Source organism: Corythoichthys intestinalis, chromosome 20 (assembly GCF_030265065.1).
Source record: "Corythoichthys intestinalis isolate RoL2023-P3 chromosome 20, ASM3026506v1, whole genome shotgun sequence".
Classification (NCBI taxonomy): Eukaryota; Metazoa; Chordata; class Actinopteri; order Syngnathiformes; family Syngnathidae; genus Corythoichthys; species Corythoichthys intestinalis.
In genome coordinates this window covers 20,869,206-20,886,294 of record NC_080414.1, presented here as the reverse complement: position 1 = coordinate 20,886,294, position 17,089 = coordinate 20,869,206, and the positions used below count along the sequence as shown (strand labels likewise).

At 39.9% G+C, this 17,089-nt stretch overlaps 2 protein-coding genes across 5 annotated transcripts in view; one reads left to right on the top strand and one right to left on the bottom strand.

The window, feature by feature from the left end:
• lmbr1 (limb development membrane protein 1) overlaps positions 1 to 9,031 on the top strand; it is a 70,396-nt gene extending 61,365 nt beyond the window's left edge. Inside the window, exons 16-17 of the mRNA XM_057824154.1 lie at positions 6,560 to 6,721; positions 6,898 to 9,031. Of these exons, the coding sequence (XP_057680137.1) occupies positions 6,560 to 6,721; positions 6,898 to 6,983 (248 nt within the window). The 3' untranslated portion in view covers positions 6,984 to 9,031. The remainder of the gene's footprint in view (positions 1 to 6,559; positions 6,722 to 6,897) is intronic.
• Positions 1 to 17,089, bottom strand: part of rnf32 (ring finger protein 32) — a 205,952-nt gene that overhangs the window by 54,356 nt on the left and 134,507 nt on the right. For 3 of the 4 annotated variants that reach the window (XR_009061618.1, XR_009061619.1, XR_009061620.1), the window contains exons 4-7: positions 16,368 to 16,525; positions 16,143 to 16,251; positions 12,155 to 12,325; positions 8,808 to 9,046 (exon numbers count right to left, since the gene is read on the bottom strand). Coding sequence is in view for 1 of the 4 variants with exons in the window: in XM_057824156.1 (XP_057680139.1) it covers positions 8,813 to 9,046; positions 12,155 to 12,325; positions 16,143 to 16,251; positions 16,368 to 16,525 (672 nt within the window). In the remaining 3 variants the exon portion in view is untranslated. Of the gene's footprint in view, positions 1 to 186; positions 2,380 to 8,807; positions 9,047 to 12,154; positions 12,326 to 16,142; positions 16,252 to 16,367; positions 16,526 to 17,089 lie in introns of those variants that run through there. The other variant, XM_057824156.1, reaches the window with a different exon arrangement.

Below are 17,089 nucleotides of genomic sequence, written 5' to 3'. Positions count from 1 at the left end.
ACTGGTGACCGTGACGCAGACAATTTGTTATAAGGAACACTCTTCCCTTCTACTGTGATTAAATTACCTTAATGCTGTATTTAGTGATGTTAAAAATCAACGGTTTCATGCACGAATTATGGTATTTTTTCTTAACTCTTACGGGGCACTAATTTAACTCACAGTTTATATGAATTGGACGTCTATTGCCATCAATGGCATGTAATGAGTTAAACATGATGAAGAAAAATTATCTACTTCTCTGTGTTACTTGGAGCCATAATCAGTGTGCATTTATTCATTAAATTAAAAGGAATAATGACAAAGTTTTTATTAACATTGTATTTATAAATATAGGTATACAGGTAGTCCCCAGTTTGCAAACAGGTTCCGTTCTTACGCTGGCGACGTACCTCGAATTTATGTACCGCGCAATTCTGAATTAACTGTTTATGTACCCTTAATCTCAAAGTAACTATCCAAAAACACGTATTATACGTCGTATAAAAAATGTACAAAGATATACAGTATTTTTCTTCCCTCCCTTAACATCGATCACACCATAATTCTTCTTACCAGGCCTGTCGCGATAACAAATTTTAGTAGTCGATAATTTATCTAATAAATTATTGCGATATGCGATATTCTTGCCCACCCCCCCAAAAAAAATTAAACCAATTTACAATAACACAGTGAGAATACAGTATACATTAATAAAGTACACCCATTTAAACACAATAAATTTTTACTCTTAAATTATAAAATACTTTTAGAAATAAGAAATCACAACTAAAACAATAGACCATGCCTCTTTTAAGTAAAAGACAACAATATTAGTATCGCACTGAAACACAGAATGAATAAAATGTCTTTTTCAGGGAAAAAAATACAATTGCACCTACTAACTTAAGCATTTTAGCAAATGCTGCTATGGCGTTCCATGTGTAATATTCTGATTGGATGTTTTCCGAGGCACCCTGAAGCACACGCAACGGTGATGTTGTTTTGTTCATGTGACGCAGCAGTGAGCCGAGATCCACAGGTTGAGGAATTGTTGTTAGAGCCCGTGTTTTGATAAAAAAAAACAAAGTTATCAGCAAGAAGATTCATCTTCGTTCCAGGTTCGGCACGGCTCTGTGTTGACTACATGCCCCGCAGTATGTCAAAAACAGGCATAGGATACATACATAGGATGTATTTTTGGGGGAAAATCCTGCTCGATATACAACTATTTCGACTTACAAACCAGGTCCTGGAACGAATTAAATTCGTATGTAGAGGTACCACTCTATAGTGTATATATTTTTAAATGACCAAAAATAGTCAGTTGCTTTATAAGAGGTTAAATGTCTTAAAAGTCAAATTTGAATAGCTGTCCACTTAGTGACCGTTTTCTCTGAAAGGGTTAAAAGGGGACGCTGGGAGTTAAGCTAAAAAAATACAAAAAAATGTTAGGAGCAGTACTGTCCTATCACAATGGCACTAATAAACATGCAGAGTTCACAGCTGTTCAAATAGCATGTGTGTGTGCGCATACAGTGATTCACTTGGAAGCTTTGCAAAATATCAACAAGTTGTGCTTTGTGATGTTTAATACAGTAGATGAAAAGGTTGTGAGGAAGTGTTGAGGAAATTAAAGAAAAAATAGAAAGTAAGGTTTGAAGGCGAAGCGCTCGCGGTCATTGACAAAAGTCATTCACATGTCTTTTTGATGACGTACCAGCTTTGCACTAATGGATTGATGTTTTGAATTTGGTTTTCCCGCAATCAAAATAAAATGACATTGAATAGGGGAAAAACAACACAACAAAGCTTTCCTAGTGTCAATTTAAATTTTAAAAATCTCTCACGTGGGGTTAAATTCACGTTTTTATTTCACTTTTAATACTCCCTTGACCACCAGAAAATTCTCTTGTTTGGTACCTTTCACACGGAACAGCGACAGAGAAAAAAGCTAGCTTTGACTGACAAGGAGCTAATATTTGGCATTACTGTTTGCACTCTAATGACAGTTCTTGCTGTCTTTAGGTTAGGTCCTGATAATTCCGCCTGTCATGACAGTGTGGTACGAAACCTCACATAATTCAGTGTATAGATCAATGCCTTGGATTCCGAAAGTCCACCATTTTTCCAGATGAATAAAAACTGAGCTCCCATAAATCGTAAGTAACGATAAAATAATTACAAAATCAACCGTAGACCACAGTGGTAAGCTCTACGGACTGGGTTCCCCCGTCATCCTTGCCCAGTCTCCTCGCAGGCAATTTTGTGAAAGGTCCTTGATGACTCCGAAGTGCTTACTGCGGCTGTAAATAGATCTTTGCAGACACTGAATCGATCGTCCAATCCATTTGACCAGAGAGGCTTTGAAGATGTCACAGGACTCCCTCAGTCTGATTTCTGCATATAGATGACCGAGAGGAAACATTATTGGACGACTAATGCTCAGTAAAGAGATTTCGGCAACGGTGTCCTTGACACTTGCGGCTCATCAGGCTAGGTAGCGAGTCTACGGGCAAACTGAAGGGCCACAGATGAACTTAAGTTACTATTGACTCATTCGCTTCCACTGACGGCGATGAATGTCCAATCCATGTGAACTGGGAGGGCTGACTGTGATGTTTTTGTGGTGTGAAAATATAGTCTAGCTAGGTTTGACAGATGTTTGGACCAAAATGGAACTAAAATCGTGGTGGCAATCACTGGATGAAAGCCATTCAATTTCAAGTTGTGTCCTGCAATATCATGAAAACTGGAGTTCACACAAAAATGGAGGTAGCTCACTCTAGTTCTCAGTGGCCCAGTTCCGTGTCATTTTTTATGAAGTATTCATAGACCTGATCAATGTAATTGGATCAATGTTGCACTAGTCTTTATGTGGCAACAGTCACAAAAATTTAGTTGCCTTTGTTGTTGGTTAGCCTACTGTAGTTATCAGTGGCTCAATTTCACGTCACTTAGTAGTCAGTCCTTCTCAAATAGTTGCGCGCACTCCCCGAGGGGGTGCAAAGCGATGCTGTGGGTGCTTATGTGACCTCGGGGAACATACTTTTTTTTTGCCATACTAGAATAAAGTGTAATTGCACATCTACTCAGTGGGGGCCAGTGGCGCTTTTATTTTCAGAATGAATGCAGTATTTTTGAACCAAACAAGAGCAAACAGCAAAGAGCAGGAGATATAAAGTGCATTGAAGCCAAGAGGTGTGCGAAAAGTCCTATTCTTAAAGTATTCGCAATAAGGCCGTGGAAGATTCGAGAACGATTCACAAACATCCAAATTCCGATTATTAGGGCTGAAACGAATACTCGAGTAACTCGAATTTAAAAACTGACCCGAGTAATTTCATTCACCTCGAGGAATTGTTTAATTTTGCCAGCTCTAAGCATCACGTTTTGCCCGGACTACTTTTAATGCGGGACAATGCGCTGATGTCATGTGCGTAGAGGAAGAAGCAATAAAAACATATAAAAAACCTTTCTGCAGCCGACAGCCGCTACAAACTACGCGGACGTTGCTAAAAACTAGCCCGCATGATGCTACGGCGGTAGCAGGTAGCATCTGAGCCGTCTCATAGATATCACATGTATGTTGAACTAGATGCGAAATGACAGAGTCAGCGGTGTTAGTAAACAGCCGCCATCTTAAAGCAGTACACTTCTCAGCGCTAATAAATAAGATTAACGTTACTGTCACTTGCTGCGAAATGACACTCGGCAGCGTTAGCACATGTATAGAAAACTAGATGCGAAATGACAGACTTGGCGGCGTTAGCACATGTATAGAAAACTAAATGCGAAATGACAGACTCGCCACCGTTAGTTAACAGCCGCCATCTTAAAGCCTTCCAGACTTCCCTGGAAGGCTGTTGTAGCGAATCTAATTAACTTTTTATCGAAAATACTCCTAAATCCTATCTTTATCCTATCTTTAAATGATGAAACAGTTTTAAAACTTTAACATGTCAAAAGTAGACAGAACGGAAATTATGGAATAACGGGAGCAATTGAAACATTAACAGTTGATTAACAACATTAGATTAGTTGAATGTAGTTTAAAGCTGCTGATACAGAATGGGGACTTGAGTATTTTTTTCCCTGTTTTGAAATGTTTACTTGATTATAAAATAGTAGTTTATCTAAGCCTGAGAGGATTTTTTTCCAATTTTTGTAACTACCAGTAATGTACAAAACATTAAAAGCAGCTAATAGCTGGGGGGGGGGGGGGGGGGGCATCAATAATCGATTTATAATCGAATCAAAGCCTCCGAATCATTAGGTGCCCAAAGATTCCCACCTCTATTGAACATAGTGTTGCCAACTTGGCGACGTCCTTGCTAGATCTGGCGACTTTTCTGTCAAAACCGACTAGCGACAAATCTAGCAGCATTTTCTGGTGTTCTTTTTAACTCACTTTTTGCTTCCTCCACGACGTTATTCCTCTCTGACCAGTATGTTAACTGTGTCTAAAAATGTTCGTAGCAGACAGCATGAAGCCAAATCAATAAACAAGTCACTTAAAGACATTAGACCCCAGTCACATTGATAAGCTGCTTGATTTCTTTCAGAGAAAACGTGCCAAATATTACCAACGAGCTTTATGTTACATCAGTAAACCAGTGAGCACTGTTACGATTATATTAGGTGGCATACCAAATTGCTCAGTGCAAAAAAAAAAAAAAAAAACACACCATAGCAAAAAAGGTGATTTCGCCTGCAGCAAAATCACAAAATGTCCCTCTGTCCAATGACATATACACTCAATGTACATTAAAAAATAAAATTTGATAAAATTAATAAATTCAAATTGATGAGCAACATTAACTCAGATTACAATACGCCAAACAATTTGACCGAAAAAAACAAATAATAAAGCAAAAAGACAGTATACAGTACAGTAAGTTTACAGTTTGGGTGTGACTTTTATTTAATTAATTAATTAATTTATTTTAATTCAGGCAAATTGATGTGGTTTAAGTCTAATTAAGTCATACTTTATTGTAAGTTCATCTATATTACTTTTTTTCTTTAATGTTAACAAGGACACAATTTTATGCAGATTGTACTTAACATACATTTATAGTAGGCGGAACCAAAGGCGGCAGGGAGATGGGGGTGTGTGTGAAACGTTTACGTCTTCCTGAGGGGGGCGTAACAGAATATACAGTAATTGTGAAGCAGTGGTATAAGTGCACGTTATGTATTGTTTTTTTTTTATTTCATTAAGTTATATTATAGATGATATTTAATATTTAATGAATGTCTGTACTTGGCCCACTACTGCACTAATCTTGACATGAATAGCAGCCAATGAGTGAAGTAGTATAAAACTCTTAGAAGTACACCTGAGTGGGCATGCACAATATGTCGTTTGAACATTGCCATCACAATGTACGCATGCGCAATAGTCCTATCGCAGGACGTGCAATTGTTTTTTTGCTTCATAAAAGTAGCATGTGTACAGAGACATGGCCTCCTGGATGTTTTATCAGAGCTGGGTAGAGTCGGCAAAAATTGCACTGAAGTAAGAGTAGCGTTACTTCAAAAAAAAAAAAAATCACTCAAGTTAAAGAAGTCATCATCCCCAAAAAATTACTTAAGTACAAGTAAAAAAGTATTTGGTGAAAAGAATACTCAAGTAACGAGTAACATTGTGAGTAACTGCTTACAATGTTTTATTTTTATTATTTTTTGAAATATGGTATTTTTTTTCTCAGCACATACAGAAAATACTTAATTTTTTATGCTGCTTTAAAGACGACGTAATTGAAGAGGCTGGCATGATAAAAGACTAGCAACACGCTGATTGGTATAACGGACTCGCGATTATTGTTGCGACATCTCATTGGTGAAACTGGTGGAGCTACTGTTGGCATTGCTGAAAAAAATAAAGTCAATATATAGAATAAAGAGGAAAAATGTAGTGACTCTAGTGTAGCCCAAAGTAGCAGAGTAACAGCAGCGTTTTTTCTTCATGAATTTACTCAAAAGGTTACTCAACCAAATGTAACTGAGTAAATGTAACAAGTTACTACCTACCTCTGCCTTTTATATACAGAAATCTTCATCATTCACAAATTAACCCCCTTAGCTTGGAATAAACGGTATTATATGAATACAATGTGGTCATGGTGAGTCAATCAAAGTATCTAACCAAATTCTTCTAGTTTTAATATCGTAATATATCGCAAACCCCCTAAAAGTCGCAACATCAGTTTTTTCCAATATTGTTCAGCCCTACACCTGAGTATCAAAACGTTTTACCAGGAAATTTAATCATTTTTGCAAGTAGTGTAATGTCCAACCTTGCAAGTCAAGGTCTCCACTTTCCATAGGATCACCCAAGATGTTTTAACTGCCAAGTTTGAACAAGACGAACCACACCTTCATGAGTCCGAAGAAGCTTTTTGTTAAGTGATGAGTCCTCCTACATAACTGCAGCGCTTAGTCACCCCCCAACTTGAGCGTTTCCGAACCACCGCAGAGGCTGTTAATTATGTCCCAAGATCCCCACTCTTCCGGGCAAATGGATGACGCGCACTGACTCTGCCTTTTTTTATCGGCTCATTTATCAATTCACCAGGCATCACCAGGTTCGATCTGTTGGGAGACTTCGGGAGATTCAACTGGCTGGGGAACTTCTACATCGTGCTGTCGTATAACCTGCTGTTTGCGGTGGTGACCACGCTTTGTCTGGTGAGGAAGTTCACTTCGGCTGTGCGGGAGGAACTCCTCAAGGCTTTAGGTAAAAGAATACGAAAAACTGTGTTTTGGGTCACCTTTGGTGAAAGTCGTTAAGAATTATATACAAGTTTGCAAGGGTTAAGGGCTTTGCGAGGCTCTGGCTTGAAGATGTCAGTCAGACGCTCAGGCAAATGCTTTTCTTAATGAAATGTCTCTCCCTTATCTCGCCCTGCCCAGGTCTGGATAAATTGCAACTGTCACACAGCCCCACCGACCCGGAATCTGGGAAGCTCTCTGCCAACGGGCATCAGAAAACTTTGTGAAAGGATTGACAGGGGAAGATTTCCACAGTGGAGGCCCGACCGCTAAAAGGTGAAAGGGATTGGCGGGCAACTTAATGAACCCGAGCCGCGTCTGGCAGACGCCGCAAACGGAAGCCGAGGGCCATTTCGCTTCGTGACATTCCGTCCCCTGCGTCTCGGGTGGGAGCCGGGACACAGCCAAGAAGAGACTGGGGAGTGAGATGGCACTCCCTTGCTCCCGTGCACCTGTGCTTCACATCATCAAGTCCTTTTTGGTCAAGTTTCAACTAAGTGGTACAGTTCAAATCAGGTCAACTCTTAACTAGACTGATAATTCTCTGCAATGTGTCTAGTACCAAAAAAAACAAAAAAACAAATGGTTCCAATATTCTGAACCCCTGATATGAATAAGGCTTTGATGACTAAACAACACGTAAATCAGAACGGCAAGCTTTACTATTCAGTTTCTGGTCTTATCATTATTATAGATTTCACTTTTCCATGTGCTAGACGAGTAAATTTTCGATGGACAAAAAAACTCTGCGGGTATTAAAATGCATTGCCTCGGAAGTGTCCGTTTACTAAGATTGTTATTGACAGAAAACAATGTCGTGTCAAGTAGTGGAAAAAGTATGTTGGATTTTAGTGTATTGCTATCATTGAGCCTGATGATGTCATTAGTGGGAAATTTTTAGGTGCTCTATATTTGAGTTTGAGCCAGTGGACATGCAAAGACTTTTATGTTATGATGCACAAAATTATTTTGCTTCCAAACACACCCCAAAGAAGGGCACTGTAGATTTTTTTTCGGTGAAAATTGTATTTCCTTGTATATATGTTTGATTGCTCTTTTTGCATTATTTGGGAGTAAAGGTGGCAAATTCGCCAAGCAATTTGTACATTTCGCCCCCCCCGAGTCTCATGCTAACAATCAAACGCACAACACATGAAAACAACGTGCAGTTTGGACTCAGGCCGCCACGTCGACGCGTTAACCGCAAAAGCACCGTAAATGCCTTAAACGACGAGCCCGTCGCGGGTTTAACGTTGAAGGTCGTGTCTCATCTTTGATTTGTTCTTCGGGCCGCTCTAGACAGTTCCACTGTGATCTTAGCCAGGTTAGTCTGACGCCAGCGACGTACGACTTGCGCGTTCTTTTCTTTTCAGTGTTGTCATGGAAACGGTCGCTAGCCTGGGAGGCCTGTAAAAAGCGAGTGACCGATTACGGCGTCATATACTGCGGATGTGTTGTCATGGCGACTCAAACGATGTCAAGAAAGGAAGTTGTTTAAATGTGAGTGTGTGGTTATACAGTACAAGTATATGCATTTTATTTGATTGAGGCAGGGACTACTTTATGTTGAATATGCAGCTCTAAATGAATTTGAAAAGCAGAACAGGGCCAAAGATTGAAATACTTTAGAAGTCAAGTACAGTTGTGCCATTTGAAAACTGCGGGGGGAATCAACAGCACAGCTCGAAAATGTTTCTGCAACGTGGACGATGTAACACCTGTCAGGGAAGTCGGTGCCGGCTTTGTTCAGACCGAGAAGGCCGTCGCACCTCAAATAAAACATCACAGTCCTACTGGTTTTCTATTCATCTCTGTGCTGTGTGGGTGTGTGGGCATTTACTTTTAAAGTGAAGCAGTTCTGTCAATGCGTGTCTATTTTTTCCCAGGGGGTACATGTTTTGTGAATGTATTTTTTAAATCAATCTCTCAGTCAGCTATCGTGTGTATGGTTATTTTTTTATGTTTGTGCATTTGCAAATAAAAGTTTGAAGATATCCCTCTTTTTGTCGTTTGTGTGTTCTGATGTAACGCTACTCAAAAGGTGCGTCTACCTGTTTTAAATTAGTTTCTTGTGGTAGTCGGATCTGCAGAGAGGGCAAGCGGGTGCGCGGTCGGTGGTGAAGGACTCGAAGGCGTCCAGGCAGACTTGGTGGAAGAGGTGGGAGCAGGATAGCAGCACTGAGCGTCTTCTTCGTTGATGGAGGTTGAAGCTGGAAGACCTTCCGGATGCTTCTGGGGCCCACAGTGGCGTCAGGCAGATGGGGCAGTCGCTGGCCCCCCGCTGGCTAACCTGGTCGCGCATGGAAATACTGATTTTCTATTGTACAGTAGCAGGATCCACACATAAATTGGTAAAAGATTATTTGTTCATCCAAAAGTTAATTACTAGTGACCGGAATGAAATTATCTCTACAAACTGTGGAACACACACCAGCCCGCGCTACATTTTAAGAACTGTCATGCTGTTTGTGTAAAAAAAAAAAAAAAAAAAAAAAAAAAAAAAAAAAAAAAAAAAAAAAAAAGGAAGCATATTGATTCTACAGTGATCCCTCCCTACTTCGAGCCCTCAGTCCATCACATTTTTTTCCCCCCATTTTAAAAAAAAAATACAGATGAGTCGTCCCAATCCAATCACGTAGTCTCACTCTCCCTCCTACTCCTTTTCTTGGTCAGGCAGTGAACTGGAGTTGCTTATTAAATTTAACAAAGATTGACAGACGTTTAATGTTTGATCTCGCCAGAAATGCCTGGATGCTGTAACTTCAAAGCGCCGCATGCGTCAATCATCATTTAACTTGTTAAAAAGTTGCTGTGGCAACTCATTGTAAGTGAGCAGCTGGAGGAGATTTGGGTGGACTCAATGCAGCATTTAATAAAGACAAGCTTTTTTCTACTTTATTCTTGTTTAAAAATAATTCGGTGGGACAGTAACATGTTTAAAACATAATTATTAAATTTGAAGTGCTTAAAAACCCTTTATTGAAATATATATACAGTGGTACCTCTACATACAAAGTTAATTTGTTCCAAGACCTTGTTTGTAAGTTGAAATGGTCGCATGTCGAGCAGGATTTTCTTATAAGAATACATTATAATTCTGTTAATTCGTTCCACAACCCGATGACCACTAAATCCTTAATAAATATTTCTGGTACTATTGCTAACAGCAATTACACAGAGCAAAACATTTAAAATATGAATAAAAATCATAATAATAGTAATAATAATAATGATACCTGCAATAAAGTAACGAATCAGGTTCTAACGTGGCAGATGTATTTTGCATAGTGTAACTGAAGGCACCGCGTGGCTGACTTGACAGAGCACTTTTTATTTTCACTTTTCTGTTGAAGGTGTCAGACAGTAGTCATGTTGTGTTGCACAAGTTCTGAAATAAATGATTAAAAACCTGACGAAGCTGGCGATTTCTTTGGCGATGTTACAATAATAATAATTAGAGCTGGGAATCTTTGGGCACCTAACGATTCGATTACGATTCAGAGGCTCCGATTCGATTACAAAATGATTATTGATGCACCCCCCCCCCCCCCCTTTTTTTTTTTTTTTTTTTTTTTAATTAAATGTTTTGTACATTAGTTCCAAAGTTGTTCAAAAATCCTCTCAGGCTAAACCAAACTACTATTTCAGTATCAAGTTAACATATAGCAGTAAACAAATATACAAAAATAACAGTAAATAAAAAGCTCCAGTCCCCATTCAGTAACAGCAGCTTTAAACTACATTCAATTAATTTAATGTTGTGAATCAACTGTTAAAGTTGTTAAAATTGCTCCCGTTATTCCATAATTTCCCTTTTGTCTACTTTCGACATGTGAAAGTTTTAAAACTATTTTAAAGATAGATTCAAGTCAATATTTTACCGATTTAGGAGTATTTTAGATAAAAAGTTAATTAGGTTTGCTTGGAAGGTTCGCTACAACAGCCTTGCAGGGAAGTGTACTGCTTTAAGATGGCGGCCATTTACTAACGGCCGCATCTAGCTTTTTGTAGATGTGCTGCTCACGCTACCGAATCAATGTTCCATCTAGTCCTATATAAATGATACCTAACATTACATTATGTGGATGACGTACTTTGTAGCAGCTTTTCGGCAGCAGTCAGGTATGTTGTTGTGTTTTTTGATCTCGTGGCATGAGTTGAGCTAGAGCCGTGAGTTGAGCATTGGCATTACCCGAGGTGCCGGGTAATGAGAAGCATGGTGTTTAGCTACTCTCGCTGCGTTCTTCCTCGTTGCGCCCCGAAGACCGCGCGGCGCGCTGAGTGTGTTGTACTTCCGCTTTACTTGGCATATTTCAATAATCGGAATTTGGATGTTTGTGAATCCTTCTCGAATCTTCCACGGCCGAATCGCGAATAATCTAAGAATCGGAAATTTTGCACACCTCTAATAATAATTGTCACCTTAACTTATAAAGACTCGTGAACGGAGGAGGACCGCCAAGATCGTAGACATTCTACCGCCATATTGTCGAGCCAGTTCACGGACGCGCAAACGACGCTCATATTTTTCCATCATTTCCATCTTTATTTCAATGGTAAGCCTCACCTCCTTTTTTCAGCACCTGCACTAACATTGTTGGAACCTATGTTGATTTCTCTCACAAGAAAATCTAGCGTGTGTCCGTCTTACGGGGAAAAAATAAAACTGCGGCACTGTCATAAATCGTCATATTTCGAGCCTGTCATCGGATGTAGAAACAAATGGCAAAATTTTACGTCGGCTGTCGAAAAGATCGTGTGTCGAAGCGATCATATGTCGAGGTACCACTGTATAATTTAATTATTTTAATTATTATTATTTTAATTACAACATGCATTATATGTATCTCTTTCCAATGCTAAATCTGAATAAAAACACTGCACACACACAAAAAAATATACATAAATATTTTTTTGGGTGGGGGCGCTACTTTGCGATTTTTCACTTATCGCGGCAGGTTCCGGTCACCGTTAACCGTGAAAAACGAGGGATCACTATATTTGGAAAAATTAATGACCACCTCTAGAAAGATGTGCACTTCCATATCGTACCTGCACAAGGGACAGTAAAGGCTAAAGAAAATGGGTGTCAAACTCAAGGCTTGGGGGCCAGACCTGGCCCACCACATTATTTTGTGTCAGCTGCAAAAGTGAATAATGTGCATCAACCAAATTTCTGGCTAAAATACAATGTTTGTTTTGATTTAGAAATATAAAAATAAAATTATGAATAAATGGATTAATAAAAAAACTATAGAAGAGGATTTTGACCATTTATGGGTTAACGTCTAAACGATTTATTGACTATTAAAATAGTTGTCGATTAATCGTGGCAGCTGTAGTTGAGTTTGACACCCCTGCTATAAAAGAAGGATTTTTAAAATTTCTTTTCCCTGACCTGACTCTGTATGCGCTCCCAGTCGTCCTCTCGAGGCTCGGTGACATATTTTTTTCTCTCCAGCTGCTGGAACACTCGGCGGCTCGATGACAGCGAGCGGTCGATATCGCTGAGAAAAGCTTCGGTGTCCGTGTGACAGCGTCGCACGAAGGCCTCGCTCAGCTCCTGCAGCTGATGAGAAGTAGCATTTTATTGGCATGGAGGGCATACACCGCACAGTGATGTGTGTTCAAGTGAAGGCTAATGATGTGGGTTTTCGGGTTGTGATGGATCAATACAAAACCACTAACAAGGAAAATTGGCACTGGAGAAAACAAGATGGCGCTGGGAGACATGGAAACACAATCGCGCAGGCATGTTGTCCATTTGAATACACCCAAATTGTTAATCATTCATCTTGCTGTGTGAGGGCTTCAACAAAACTTTACCCATGACAACGCAGCAAACTCCAGAATCATCCTGTCATGAAATTCTAGAAGCACCTGAACACCGTCGTTACCGTAAAGTCTGTAATAAGGTCTCGAAGTGATCACGTTACAAAACACGTGGTTTCCCGAGTTATGAAGCTGTCACGATTGCTTTACAGCCGGCCTTTTATCGTTAATTCAACAACGCTTAAGCGCCCGGGCGGAGACCGTTTTACGAGGCGGGACGACTTTTCCGACGGGCCGAGCAAACAGTCGGGCTTGTGGTGAACTTTGTCTCGCTGTGGCGTTGACGCAGGAGGAGGAAATTTGAAATGGAAGAGGTGGTGGTGCGCGGAGTGGTGGTGGGGGGGTGTCTTATCTCTTTGTCAACAGAGAATGAGGGTGGGGGGGCACCCTTGGATTTTTCAAAATCTGATTTTAAACACATACGAGGGTATTCTTTAGAATAAAATAAGTGAGACAGTTTATTTTCGTGATAAAGTAATTCATTGTTAATTTAAAATTTATTATAATGACCAGTAGTGCTGCAACGATTAATTGATTAACTCAAGTAATTCGATTGTAAAAAAGCTTTGAATCAAATTTTGCTGCTTCGAGTATTCCTTTAATTAGAGTGGCGTTGTAATGGTTTGTTTTGAAAGTGTTTGCATTTAGTTTTATTGATTTGGGTGGATACACTGCCCTCTCGTGGCAACAGTGATATTGACATAACTCATTTAACATGGCTGAATCCAGCTGCTCCCTGTTAAGGCCAACATAAGGTAAGTTTTTGTTTGAGTAAATATTTTTTATTCATTCGTGATTTAGTTTATAGTATATTTAGTAATTTTTTGTGTGTTTCAACGATTTGTTAAGAGCACTGTAAAAAAAAAAAAAAAAAAAAAGTTAGCATTTTATAGCATTTAAGATAGCGGACTTTTGCTATGCAGGTTAGCCAATTGTTTGTCTTTTTTTTTTTTTTTTAATACTGTTTGAGGCTTAGCCCAGGTATTTTAATTTAATTTTAAGTGAAAGTGAAATTCTGCATAGTTTGAAGAAACACTCAGGAATTTTATTTTGTATTTGCATTTATTGCTCTTTTGAAAGTGCAATATTAGAAACCTTTGTTTTGCATCTCCTAAAATTTATTCTGCAACGCATGATATGCGTATCAGTCCTGAAGAGCTGAATGTGGGATTTGATGGTGAAGATGAGGGCTTGTAGATGTCTTGCCTATTACCTGCTTGTCAGCGTCAATCTTGCTCAGTCAGCTGCATGACGCGCGTGTTGGGCTTCCGTGGTCCGAAGGCGTCCTGTATCTGTTCTGCCCTGATCTGCCCGTTGTCTTGGCGCTTCAAATTCTTATCATTTCAATTCCAACAGGTTATAATATCAAATATATTCTGCTTGTTTGTCTTAAACTATGATATAAATGCTGTTTATTTTATATTGGGTGAGTTAGAGTAATACAAACAGTAAAACAATAAGTATGAGAGAAGATGCTATTCCCTTCGGTTCCTTATCCGATTACTCAATTATTCAAACTAAATAGTTGATATATTAATCGACTACTAAAATAATCGATAGCTGCAGCCCTAATTAATTACCATAATTTTCTGACTATAAGCCACTACCTTTTCCTGACCATTTGAACCGCCAGTTAATAGTCAGGCTCGGTTTATTCATGGATTTTTAACAGGTTAATAAACTACATGTCTTTTGCAGTGTTGGTAATAACGGCAGAGTATGATGGCGTTTCTAACGGTGTTATTTTTTTTCAGTATTTAGTCGTCTAATTAATTACTTTTCCCATCTTTGCAACACCATTACCGTTACTGATGATGTGAAGGGGCGCATTACTACAATTTCGTTGATTGGCGCGCGAGTTGCAGAAAGCAGAGCGGGAGGGAGGAGTAAGGAAGGGGTTGTGACGCTGTTGCATACATTTGGCTAGATGGGTGGATCATGCCCTGCTCAGTCTGCTGGCAAACACAAGAAGATGGCGATAATGGCGACGGGCCAAGGAATTTCAAAGGTAGCGTTCTCAAATTGGTAGTACCGGCACTATTTTTTGCTCATTGAAACTAAAGGCAAGTTAGGATTGTTACTCTGTGGAATATTTAAGGATAGTGTTCTGCTTATTGTGCAGTAGGCCTAACATACACTTTGAGATTTGCACTGGTTAATGGTTAAAGGTTTACATTTGTGTTATTACAGAGACTGTAATATATTTGATAAATACCAAATGTTCTAAAATTCTGGATATAGTGTTTGTATTCTTCAATCATACAATATAAACATCTTTGATGTGAAAGATGTTACAGAATGTATAATGTAATAACATGTAAAACATGAAAAGTAATGTCAGTTACTTTACTGAGTAACTAATAACTTTTACAACTCACTTTTGGGAAACGTAATTTGTATGTGGACATCTGAAGTTTAAATGAAATCCAGTCAAAATGGATAGAACGTTTAGTACTGTGAATGATTTAAACGAGTGTTCAAGAATTGCCTGTTCTAAAGAACTGGATTGTGCAAACTGCATTCCAGTCCGAAATGGACAAAATTGAAATCTGAGCTTTGTACTTGTTCATTTTGTTCAATTTACAAAGATATTTTATTGCCAGCTAAAATCTCGCACAGGTCCCGGCCCGGCAGCAACACGCCTGTTTGAATTACAGTCAGCTAAGCAAACAAGACCCCCAACCCCCCACCCCACCCCAACCACCCGCCACCAATCACCCACCCGGCCTTCAAAATAGGAGTCGATCAGACCTGTCAGCGCCGTGTTCTTGAAGATCATCCCTCGCCCGACAAAAGATTTCAGAATTTCATGACCACCCACGCCAGCGCTGAATCGCACCGGTGACTGACAGGCCACGGCCACTTGATGGGCGGGGCCTAATATGTCACGGGCGACTTAATTGCCTCAGTAAATGTCTGACGGACTTTAACAAGCGTGTTGACGGAGAAGCGTATTGAAAATAAGCACTTTGCTGATTAGGCCTGAAGTGGAACGACCCTCATATCGTACAAAATTGTGTAAAAATATACGATTTTTCATACGTTTTGGATTCACTAGATGGCAATGTTGCTACAAGGCACTTTGGAAGCGAAGCCGTCACTCAACACGCAAACAAACACAGGTCAGAATGTGACACGCGGCTCCCTGGGCCAGGTATCCAAACACTACAGTGGCCTCTTGAGCCACACAACACATTAATCGATGAAGGAATTGCAGACCCAAACAAGTGTGTGAGGCTTTTGTGTGGAGTCTGGAATGTTCAGACTGTTTGCCTAAAACACAAAAACTCTCTCCGTATTAGCGAACAAACACGGAGAAGTTCACAAAGCATCAAAGGGTGAACGCAGGGGAAGGTGTGTGTGCGTGTGTGTGTATACTTGGGGTCAGCGAGTACTTTCAACACAAAGTCTATGATGCTGCAACATTTGTTTTTATTTGACCCATTAAGGTGAAATAATGTCCTGTGGTGAGACTTACTTACAAGCATGTATGTATATGACCCACAAAAAGACTCATTGTGATAATGTCATGTCTCGCTTAAAGACTAACTCACCTTCGCTTCGAAGAATTTGCGTCGGAGCCGCTTGTCTTTGGGGCAGACGGTTTTTCGGATCTTCCCGTACCACTTCCGGGCCATGTAGCCACGCCACAATGCTTGAATTCTCAATAAAAGTGAAGTAATAATGATTAAAAGGTCCACATTAAGTGATGAAAATGAGGAAAAATGTACAATACACTACCATCCAATTGTATATGCAATTATTAATTAACAATTTACCTGGTGGCACACTGGTTTCGGAAGAGGCGTGCAGCATCATAGATGACGCGCGTTTGGTACGGCTCCCGCCGGCACATGGGACAGCACTTCCTGCCGGAGAACCTCTCGAAGGCCTGCAGACACGCTTTGTGGAAAACGTGTGAGCAGGACAGCAACACCTAACAAGAGGATGTTTAAACCAGCCGATCACATTCATGTTGTAAGCCTTTTTTTAGCTGATTAATCTTGGTCTCAATTTTTTTAGTATCATACACGTATGCTTAAATTGAAATTGGCAGACTTTTTACACCCACACTTGTGTGTGAGCTTCCAGCTTAAATGTATGTGTATTCAGGCGCATATGTGAAAGTGTGTAGCTAAGTGGTATTTGCCAAAAGGATAGAATGAATCAGCAGGAGCCTCCGTGTGCCTGCTGGAACCTGGACTACCTGCTCTCCAGAGGACCTCTTTTATGCTCTTTTAAGCAATGCAACTTGGCACATAAGCCAGTTGACTTAGAGCTCCACAGGGCAAGGGGGTGGATGGAGGGAGGTGGCATATTGATTTCCCATTGTTTTGAGCTCGGTCAACACACTCTATCACCGGCGAGTGGGCCCCCCTGCTGTGTACAATTTCCAGCAGCTCCACAAGCCATTAGAGTGGAGAATACAAGCGGCAGTTTGACACACACAGGGTGCATTCGACATTGATGTTTTTATAGGGAATTCAAAATGACACGAAAA